General features: G+C 28.1%; 1 protein-coding gene across 1 annotated transcript in view; it reads left to right on the forward strand.

Annotated features, from left to right (window-relative positions):
• Positions 1-3,639: 3,639 nt before the first annotated feature.
• ednrab (endothelin receptor type Ab) overlaps positions 3,640-12,210 on the forward strand; it is an 18,153-nt gene continuing 9,582 nt past the window's right edge. The window contains exons 1-2 of the mRNA XM_073822834.1: positions 3,640-3,785; positions 10,566-11,086. Coding sequence (XP_073678935.1) covers positions 10,613-11,086 — 474 coding nt within the window. The 5' untranslated portion in view covers positions 3,640-3,785; positions 10,566-10,612. The remainder of the gene's footprint in view (positions 3,786-10,565; positions 11,087-12,210) is intronic.

The raw sequence follows: 12,210 nt of genomic DNA on the forward strand, positions 1-12,210 counted from the left end.
TATACAAACTTAAAAAAATAAAATTGCAAAAGCATGCAACAAAATTACTAAAATATTAAATAAAATTAATCTAAAATTATACACTAAAAATAAAATTGCAAAAGCATGCAACAAAACGACTAAAACTTTAAAATGCAACTAAAACAATATATGGGTCAAAAATGAAAAAGGGTTTAAGCATAAAAAAACAATGAGTTTAATATGGCTTTAAATAGTTTTCTGTTTAATTTAATTGCATTTTTGTTTTTAGAAAAAAAAAATCTCAAAATATTGAGAAAAATCACCTTTAAAGTTGTCCAAATAAAGTTCTTAGTAATGCATACTACTAATCAAAAATTAAGTTCTGATATATTTACAGTAGGAAATGTACAAATTATACTCATGGAACATGATCTTTGCTTAATATCCTAATGATTTTTGGCATAAATGAAAAATTGATCATTTTGACCCATACAATGTATTTTTAGTTATTGCTACAAAAGCTATTTAAGACTGGGTTTGTGGTCCAAAGTCACATATATCGTATAAGTCAGGAAAACTCACATTAATAGAGCAGATTCCAAAATATTTCACAATTTAGATTCTCTCTCTTAGATCTAAAGTGTGTGTATATGAATATGTGTGTGTGTGTGTGTGTGTGTGTGTGTGTGTGTGTGTGTGTGTGTGTGTGTGTGTGTGCTGATGCCCCCTGCAGGTCAGAGTTTATGAGGTCAGGCCTGTAATTGCTTTCAGTGGTTTGGCTCTGGGCACTGAGTGACCTTTGACCTGTCTCTATAGTCCATTCACTAGCATCACCACGGGTTTCAGCTTTTGAGTTAGAACTAGGTTAATAATAACCGGACTTTAACTTTTACACTGGCTGATGTGAATGGAGCAGTGTTTAGTGTGCACTAGTAAAACAGTTCATTTATGATCACCATATTATATACAGGATACCATGAGATATTTCAAATTAAATAATACCAAATCTGAAAAATAAGATTTTTAATGTCTCTTCTCTTCAAAGAGTTTGATTAAATAAACTGTAAAAATGTGAAATAATATTATTAATAAAAATAGCTGTTGTCTGGGTGAATATCTGTTAAGATGTAATGTATTTCTGTGACGAAGGCGGGATTTTCAGCATCATTACTGCAGTCTTTAGTGTCACATGAATGAAAAAATTATTATTATTTTTTTTGTTTTCTTCATGGTTTTCATAGAAATATTAGTAAGGTGGCAGTAAAACGGTTTATTTAAGATCACCATATTATATTCAGGATACCTTGAGATATTTCAAATCAAATAATACCACAATATTAGTTTGGAAGTTTAAAAAAAATCAGATTTTTTACAACGTCTCTTCTCTTCAAAGAGTCTCTTCTGCTCACCAAGGCTGACTTTGTTTGATCCTAAAAACTGTAAAAATGTGAAATATTATTATTAATAAAAATAGCTGTTGTCTGTGTGAATATCTGTTAAGATGTAATTTATTTCTGTGATGAACGCTGGATTTTCAGCATCATTACTGCAGTCTTCAGTGTCACATGATCCTTCAGAAATCATTCTAATATACTGATTTATAATAAAATGGTTAATTTATGATTATCATATTATATACAGGATAGTTTGAGATATTTCAAATCCAATAATACCACAATATTAGTTTGGTAGTTTCAATTTTAGTCATTTTGTTGCATGCTTTTGCAATTTTATTTTAGTTAAATTTTAGTTTCAATTTTAGTCATTTTGTTGCATGCTTTCGAAATTTTATTTTTTAAAGTGTGTATAATTGTAGTTAAATTTTAGTTTAAATTTTAGTCATTTTGTTGCATGCTTTCGCAATTTTATTTTTTAAAGTGTGTATAATTTTAGTTAAATTTTAGTTTAAATTTGAGTCATTTTGTTGCATGCTTTCACAATTTTATTTTTTAAAGTGTGTATAATTTTAGTTAAATTTTAGTTTAAATTTTAGTCATTTTGTTGCATGCTTTCACAATTTTATTTTTTTAAAGTGTGTATAATTGTAGTTAAATTTTAGTTTCAATTTTAGTCATTTTGTTGCATGCTTTCGCAATTTTATTTTAGTTAAATTTTAGTTTCAATTTTAGTCATTTTGTTGCATGCTTTCACAATTTTATTTTTTAAAGTGTGTATAATTGTAGTTAAATTTTAGTTTCAATTTTAGTCATTTTGTTGCATGCTTTCGCAATTTTATTTTTTAAAGTGTGTATAATTGTAGTTAAATTTTAGTTTCAATTTTAGTCATTTTGTTGCATGCTTTCGCAATTTTATTTTAGTTAAATTTTAGTTTAAATTTTAGTCATTTTGTTGCATGCTTTCACAATTTAATTTTTTAAAGTGTGTATAATTGTAGTTAAATTTTAGTTTCAATTTTAGTCATTTTGTTGCATGCTTTCGCAATTTTATTTTAGTTAAATTTTAGTTAAAATTTTAGTCATTTTGTTGCATGCTTTCACAATTTTATTTTTTAAAGTGTGTATAATTTTAGTTAAATTTTAGTTTAAATTTTAGTCATTTTGTTGCATGCTTTCGCAATTTTATTTTTTTAAAGTGTGTATAATTGTAGTTAAATTTTAGTTTAAATTTTAGTCATTTTGTTGCATGCTTTCGCAATTTTATTTTAGTTAAATTTTAGTTTCAATTTTAGTCATTTTGTTGCATGCTTTCGCAATTTTATTTTTTAAAGTGTGTATAATTGTAGTTAAATTTTAGTTTAAATTTTAGTCATTTTGTTGCATGCTTTCGCAATTTTATTTTAGTTAAATTTTAGTTTAAATTTTAGTCATTTTGTTGCATGCTTTCACAATTTTATTTTAGTTAAATTTTAGTTTCAATTTTAGTAATTTTGTTGCATGCTTTCACAATTTTATTTTTTAAAGTGTGTATAATTTTAGTTCAATTTTAGTTTAAATTTTAGTCATTTTGTTGCATGCTTTCGCAATTTTATTTTTAAAGTGTGTATAATTGTAGTTAAATTTTAGTTTCAATTTTAGTCATTTTGTTGCATGCTTTCGCAATTTTATTTTAGTTAAATTCTAGTTTAAATTTTAGTCATTTTGTTGCATGCTTTCGCAATTTTATTTTTTAAAGTGTGTATAATTGTAGTTAAATTTTAGTTTCAATTTTAGTCATTTTGTTGCATGCTTTTGCAGTTTTATTTTTTAAAGTGTGAAAAATCTTAGTTTAATTGCATAACTAAAATTATAAGTCAGATATGTTAAATTATAAAAATATTTCACAATTTTACAGTATTTTTGATCAAATAAAAACAGTTTTGCTGAGCATTAGAGTCAAAAACATTACATTGATTTCACATTGATTCCAAACTTACCATGATAAGCATCATGCGTCACGTCCAAAAAACTCCCACATACTCTTTCAAAGTGTTTATATTCTGTTCCTTCATAAGCTGATTAAATAACGTCCTGATGAGAACATAGGGTGGTCTGTGTGTGTGTGTGTGTGTGTGTGTGTGTGTGTGTGTGTGTGTGTGTTAAAATTGAAATCAGAGCCAGTGGCAGGAAGGCTACGTCCCACAGATAAGAGAGAGAGCAAGAGAAAGAGAGAGAGAAAGAGAAGGGTGTTCAAAGATAACTCATCTGTTGCTCTCTCACACACTCACACAGATCTGCATGATCCTCTCCATCCGACCGGATTCAGCTGCTCTTCTGGATTTAGTCACTACTGAAGATTCGGGACACTTTCGGGTCACAGCCGCTTCAGTCCATGAGGAGAGAAAGAGACAGAAACAGACAGAAGAGTTTATCAGCTTCATTCTGAAGGTCAGTGTGTGTTTGTACGAGTCACAGCACGTCTGTCTGCTCACTTTACTGACTAAAGCTTTTTTTTTTTTTTGTACTATTTTGCACATGCTTTTAGTGTTTTTTTTTGTACTTTCAAGCATTTAATTTTTTCTTAGAAGTTTCTGCTAAACTTTGAGTAACACAGAGAGACAAATGAGTTACTAGTTGTACAGTATGAGTATAGAGATATAAAATTATTATTATAAAACTGAGATCTTCATTTTGAAACTCTAACCATAACTAAAACATAATAAATGTTAACTATAAAAAGTTGAATCATTAAAAAAACAGCCAGTTGCTCAGATAACATTTTTTTTTTTTACTGAAAGTAGTAAAATAATTAAAACTAATAATAATAATAATAATAATAATAATAATAATAATAATAGTAATAATAATGACAAAAACATGCAACAAAATGACTAAAATTATAACTAAAATTAATCACACTTTAAAAAATAAAACTGCAAAAGCATACAACAAAATTACTAAAATTATAACTAAAATGAAACACACTTTAAAAAATAAAATTGCAAAAGCATGCACCAAAATGACTAAAATTATAACTAAAATTAATCACACTTTAAAAAATAAAACTGCAAAAGCATACAACAAAATGACTAAAATTATAACTAAAATGATACACACTTTAAAAAATAAAATTGCAAAAGCATGCACCAAAATGACTAAAATTACAACTTAAATTTAACTAAAATAATGCACACTTAAAAAAATAAAATTTAAATTATACACACTTTAAAAAATTAAATTGCAAAAAAATGCAACAAAATTACTAAACTTATAATTAAAATTAAACAAATTATACACATTAAAAAAATAAAATTGCAAAAGCATGCAACAAAATGACTGAAATTATAACTAAAATTAATCACACTTTAAAAAATAAAACTGCAAAAGCATGCAACAAAATGACTAAATTTATAACTAAAATGTAACTAAAATTATACACACTTTACAAAATAAAATTTGTGAAAGCATGCAAAAAAATGACTCAAATTATAACTAAAATAAAACAAAAAAATGTTTTAGAAAAATTATGCCAAAAATGTTATTTTTGAATATTCCCTTAACATTTGCACAATCAAGAAAAATGTTTTTAAACAACTAGATGTTTTAAACAGAAAACATTATTTTCATACCATACTGTATCATAATTATTTTCATGCATAATATCATACCAAAAGACATTTTATTCTTCAAAAACGTATTTGAAACCTTAAAAGTAGACACTTTACATAAAATCACTTTTGTAAATTTCTTTTGACGTGGACATCTTATCGCTTTGACCCATTTACATATAAAAACTAATTAAACATTACAAAATCATGCAATAAATTCAGTAAAACTTTAAAATGAAATTTCAAGCAAAATATGAAAATAAAATGTAATTCCAAAAACTATGTTAGTATATCAGTGATGCTGGAAAAACATCTTAGCATGAGAAGAGACTTTAGTAGAAGTCTCTATTTAGTCTCATTGCTGTCTATAAGAAACAGAAATAACCAAGATGTGAAGAGATCTCAGTAGATCTAGTTAAGTTTGACTTACTGTTTGAGCAGTTTCAGAGAAACACTAGATCTCATGTTAAAGTGAGTGAATGTTGCTGCTGGAGTTCAAAGTGAATGGGTTTGTTTGATGTGATTGGGCTGAACTGATGTGAACAGTGTGTTTGTGGTTTTCCATAAAGTTTCCAGAGAAGCGTGTTGCATTTGACACACAATCACCGACACGTGATCCAACTCTCTGCATCACACTGTCAGTTATCACACAATAAAACCAGTCTTAAGTAGCACGGGTATATTTGTAGCAATAACCAACAAATACATTGTATGGGTCAAAATGATACATTTTTCTTTTATGCCAAAAATCATTAGGATATTAAATAAAGATCATGTTCCATGGAGATATTTTGTAATTTTCCTACCATAAATATCTCAAAACTTAATTTTTGATTAGTAATATGCATTGCTAAGAACTTCATTTGGACAACTTTAAAGGTGTTTTTCTCAATATTTTGAAAAAAAATATTATTTTGCTCAGAAAAACAAAAATGCAATTAAATTAAACAGAAAACAATTTAAAGCACTTATTGTTTTTATGCTTAACCCCCTTTTTTTTTTTATCTTTGAACCATGTATAGTTTTAGTTGCATTTTAGTTATAATTTTATTCATTTTGTTGCATGCTTTTGCAATTTTATTTTTTAAAGTGTGTATAATTTTAGTTATAATTTTAGTCATTTTGGTGCATTAATTAAAAAAAATGATTATATAGTTTTTATTTTTTGTTTATTAGTTTTAGTTTTAGTTATTTTACAGGTATATTTGTAGCAAAATTTTTATATCAAAAATCTTTTATATCAAAAATCATTAGGATATTAAGTAAAGATCATGTTTCATGAAGATATTTTGTACATTTCCTACCGTAAATATATCAAAACTTAATTTTTGATTAGTAATATGCATTGCTAAGAACTTCTTTTGGACAACTTTAAAGGTGATTTTCTCAATATTTTGAGAAATATTTTTTGCTCAGAAAAACAAAAACAAAAATGCAATTAAATTAAACAGAATTACTTACTGTTTTTTATGCTTAAACCCTTTTTCATCTTTGTCCCATGTATAGTTTTAGTTGCATTTTAGTTAAAGTTTTAGTCAATTTGTTGCATGCTTTTGCTATTTTTTTTTTTAAGTGTGTATAATTTTAGTTATGATTTTAGTCATTTTTTTGCATGTTTTTGTCATTTTTTCTATGAAGATATTTTGTATATTTTCTACCATAATTATATCAAAACTTAATTTTTGATTACTTATATGCATTGCTAAGAACTTCATTTGGACAAATTTAAAGGCGATTTTCTTCTCCTCAGATTCTAGATTTTCAAATAGTTGTATCTCAGCCAAATGTTGTTCTATCATAACAAACCATTCATCAATGGAAAGCTTATTTACTGAATTTTATATCTCAGTTTCAGAAAATTGACCCTTATGACTAGTTTTGTGGTCTAACAGGGAAACATTCTCACGCTCTCTCAAACGGATGAACTAATGTTCATAATGAAATGTTTTTATTCCTGAAATGTTCTCAAAATGTTGCCACAAAAACATACACTGCTTCTCAAAAGTTTGGGATCAGTAAGATTTTTACTGCTTTTTAAAGGAGATTTTCTGCTCATCAAGGCTGTGTTTATGTGATTAAAGATATAGAAAAAATACTGTAATGTTGTAAAATGTTAATGCAATTTAAAATAGTGGGTTTCTATTTTAATATACTTCAAAATATAATTTATTCCTGTGACGCAAAGCTGAATTTTCAGCATCACTACTGCAGTCTTCAGCGTAACATGATCCTTCAGAAATCGTTCTAATATTCTGATTTATTATCTGTGTTGAAAACGTTTTTTAATATTTTTTTTCAGGATTCTTTCATAAATAAAACGTTAAAAAGAGCAGCATTTATTTTTTTAAATAGAACACTTTTGTAACACCTTGTTTAAAGTTTGGGGTCAGTAAATGTATTTTTTCTTTCTATTTGAAAGAAAATTAATACTTTCATTCAGCAAGGATGTGTTAAATTGATAAAAAGTGATAGCAAAGACTTAACTGTTCTGTTTAACTTTTTATTTAAAGAATCCCCAAAAAAGTATAACAGGTTCCAAAAAAAATTGGCAGCACAACTGTTTCCAACATTGAGGATAAAAGTAATAAATCAGAATATTAGAATCATTTTTGAAGGATCATGTGACGCTGAAGACTGCAGTAATGATGCTGAAAATTCAGCTTTGTATCACAGAAATAAATTGTATTATGAAGTAGATTAAAATAAAAAAATGTTATTTTGAATTGCAAAAACATTTCATGATATTACTTTTTTTTCAGTATTTTTAATCAAATAAATGGAGCTTTGATGAGCATAAGAGACTTAAAAAAAAAAAAAAACATTACAAATTTTACTGATCTCAAACTTTTGAACAGCAGTGTACATTTAAAAATTTTTTTTTTTTTATTAAAGAACAGAAGCCCAGTTAATAAAATGTGTTCTAAGAATGTTTTGCTAATTCCATTGAGTTATACAAAAAAAAATTATTTTGGAATATTCTCTAAATGTTCAAAAGGTTTAAAAAACGTTTTTTCTTGGTTATATGAACGTTCAGGGAACATTCCATTATATCATTTTGCAAGCATTATAGAAACGTTAGTTTTGAATGTTCTCTGAATGTTCTTAAACAAATAGTAACATTTAAAAAGCGTTTGATGAATGTCCAACCAAAACATTTCAGGAAAAAAAAAATGTTTAATGAACGTTGTATAATGGTTTTGTGCTAACATTTTGAGAAGACTCAGTTAAGAAAAATATGTTTTAGGAACATTTTGCTAATATTTCCACAAACGTAATTTTCTATTAACGTTAACATTGTATCGAACCCAGAACATCTTCTCTTTGTTCACATCTTGTAGAGATATATATAAATAAATAGAAGCTTCCCTTCTATCAACTATTTCTAATCCATTCAAACTTCCTTTCTAATATTTCTAATCTATTTAACTATCTAGCCTAGCCTAGCAACTACAATCGTGCTAGTAACTTATTCATGCTAACAACATGCTATTAGCTTGCTAATCATGCTAGAAACATGCTAGTAACTTGTCAATCATGCTACTTCCATGCTAGTAACTTGCTAATGTTAATGTCAGGCTAGTAACTTTGTAATCATGCTAGAAACATGTTAGCAACTTGCTAGTCAGGCTAGAAACATGCTAGCAACTTGCTAATCATGCTAAAACATGTTAACAACTTGCTAGTCATGTTAGAAACATGGTAGCAACTTGCTAGTCAGGCTAGAAAAATGCTAACAACTTACTAATCATGTTAGAAACATGTTAGCAACTTGCTAATGACATGCTAATAATTAAAGTAACGTTAATCATGCTAGAAACAGGCTAGCAACTTGCTAATCATGCTAGAAACATGTTAGCAAATTGCTAATCATGCTAAAAACATGTTAACAACTTGCTAGTCATGTTAGAAACATGGTAGCAACTTGCTAGTCAGGCTAGAAACATGATAACAACTTGTTAATCATGTTAGAAACATGTTAACGACTTGCTAATGACATGCTAATAACGAAAGTAACGTTAATTATGCTAGAAACATGACAGTAACATTTTAACAACTTGCTAATCATGCTAGAAATATGTTAGCAAACTTGCTTGTCAGGCTAGAAACATGTTAGAAGCAGGTTAGCAACTTGATAATCATGTAAGAAACATGCTAACAACTTGCTTGTCAAGCTAGAAACATGCTAGCAACTTGCTAATGACATGCTAATAATAAAAGTAACGTTAATCATGCTAGAAACATGCTAACAACTTGCTTGTCAGGCTAGAAACATGTTAGAAAGAGGCTAGCAACTTGCTAATCATGCTAGAAACATGTTAGCAACGTGCTAATCATGCTAGAAAAATGCTAACAAGTTGCTAATCAGGCTAGAAACATGTTAGAAACAGGCTAGCAACTTGCTAATCATGCTAGAAACACGTTAGCAACTTGCTAATCATGCTATAAATATGCTAACAACTTGCTAGTCAGGCTAGAAACATGTTAGAAACAGGCTAGCAACTTGCTAATCATGCTAGAAACATGTTAACAACTTGTTAGTCAGGCTAGAGACATGCTATCAACTTGCTAATCATGCTAGAAACATGTTAGCAACTTACTTATCATGTTAGAAACATGTTAGCAACTTGCTAATGACATGCTAATAATGAAAGTAAAGTTAATCATGCTAGAAACATGTTAACAACTTGCTTATCAGGCTAGAAACATGTTAGAAACAGGCTAGCAACTTGCTAATCATGCTAGAAACACGTTAGCAAACTTTCTAATCATGATAGAAACATGCTAACAACTTGCTAGTCAGGCTAGAAACATGTTAGAAACAGGCTAGCAACTTGCTAATCATGCTAGAAACACATTAACAACTTGCTAATCATGCTAGAAACATGCTAACAACTTGCTAGTCAGGCTAGAAACATGTTAGAAACAGGCTTGCAACTTGATAATCATGCTAGAAACACGTTAGCAACTTGCTAATGACATGCTAATAATGAAATAAACGTTAATTATGCTAGAAACATGATAGCAACATGCTAACAACTTGCTAATCAAGCTAGAAACATGTTAGCAACTTGCTAATCATGCTAGAAACATGATAGCAACATGCTAACAACTTGCTAATCATGCTAGAAACATGTTAGCAACTTGCTAATCATGCTAGTAACTTGTTAATTATGCTAGAAACATAATAAACATGCTAGAAAATGTTAGAATCATGCTTACTACATTCTAATCATGTTAGCAACATGCTAATCATCTAATCCAGAGGTGTCCAACCCTTTCCTGGAGATCTACCTACCTGCAGACTTTAGTTCCAGTCCTGCTCCAACACAGCTGTCTGTAATCATCAAGTGCTACCTAAGAGATTAATTAGCTGGTTCAGGTGTGTTTGAACAGGGTTGGAGCTAAACTTTGTAGGATGGTAGATCTCCAGGAACAGGGTTGATCTAATCTATCTATATAAAGTTCACAACTTTAAGCTTTAACAGCTGCTTTAAACTTTCAAGCCAGGCTTTCTCAAGCATGTCTTGACAAACTTTTTTATCTAGTTTTAAATAAAGTCTTATTGTAAAGTGGCATTGTATCGAACCCAGAACAGTTTCTCTTTGTTTGTATCCTGTAGAGACAATTTCCACCGAGCTTCTTGACAATAGCAGTCTTTGATCTATCATGCGGCCCCCCAAAATCCATCGGGTCACGCTGCTAATGACCGCCGTATCCTGTGTGCTGATTGGTAGTGGAAGCTGTCAATCAAACTCATCCAATGGCTTCCAGCTCTCCGATGACCCCACGGCGGCCGTCCTCCGCTCGGGTCACGAAGCTCCGACGCTGACCCCGGGGTCAAACCGCGTGACCCCTGACCCCAGAGCTGTCCGTCTTGCGGGGAACGGGTCGGTGCGCGTCCGGCCGCTGTCGCTGCCCCCGGCGTGTCTGAGGAGGACGTACATCGAGGGCTTGTTCAAATACGTCAACACGGTGCTGTCCTGCCTCATCTTCGTGGTGGGGATGGTGGGAAACGCCACGCTGCTGAGGATCATCTACCTCAACAAGACCATGAGGAACGGCCCCAACGCTCTGATCGCCAGCCTGGCGCTGGGAGACCTCATCTACATCGCCATCGACATTCCCATCAACGTCTATAAGGTGACTAACACATGTGCAGAAACCAATCAGAACACTTGATCATGTTTATTAGCGATAGTTTGGGCAAAAAAAATTGTTACAAAATTGCTTGATGAAAATTTAATGATTTAGATGTGTTAATATAGTTTTAATATATTTTTAAAAATGTCTTTTAATTTTATACATTTCATTTATTTTAGGTTTTAGTAATTACTTTAATTCCAAAACATTTTTTTACAATTGAAAATGTATTATTCGTCTTTTTTTATTTTATTTTTTATTTTATTTTTAGCAATTTTTTTAGAAACATATAATAATATAAATATAATAATATAAAGACAATATAAATTAAATTTAATAAAAAATGCATATTTGTCAAATATTTTATAATTTTATAATTTACAATTAATAAATATTTATTTAATTATCTTATTTATATACTTGTTACTTATTTATGCTTAAGTGTATTTACTGTTCAATATATAATAAGAAATATATGTAAACGTTACAAATTATTATAAAAAATTAGAATATATAAATAATGTATATTTTAAAAATTTTAAAATACTTCTCATTTTAGTTCAGTTATTTATATTTTTATATACACATATAAATAAAAAAAATGTAAAGACAATATAAAATGCATTTAATTAAATTTTTTAAAAATATTTTGTACATGTAATATTTTCTTACATTTCTATATATATTTTTTAAAAGTAAAAAATAAATAAAAAATATAATTATAATTATATTATTATATTAATACAATTATAAAAATGTAATATTTAATTATTAAATATTTATTTATTTATCTTATTTATATACTTATTACTTATTTAAATACTTAAATACATATATATATAATTAAAATATTAAAATAATTAAAAAATTAAAATATTATATTAAAATATTTCATTTTAATTTTAATATTTAATATTTTAATACTTCAACTTAAACTCATTTTAGTTCAGTTATTTTTTTATACGTATAAAATTAAAAATTTAAAGACAATATAAAATAGATTTCATTAAATTTATATTTGTTAAATATTTTATTACTTTTCTATATTATATACTGTACATGTAAAATTTTATTCTATATATATCAAAAATATATTTAAAAATCTTGTATTTAATTATTAAATA

This window comes from Garra rufa, chromosome 18, assembly GCF_049309525.1.
Source record: "Garra rufa chromosome 18, GarRuf1.0, whole genome shotgun sequence".
Classification (NCBI taxonomy): Eukaryota; Metazoa; Chordata; class Actinopteri; order Cypriniformes; family Cyprinidae; genus Garra; species Garra rufa.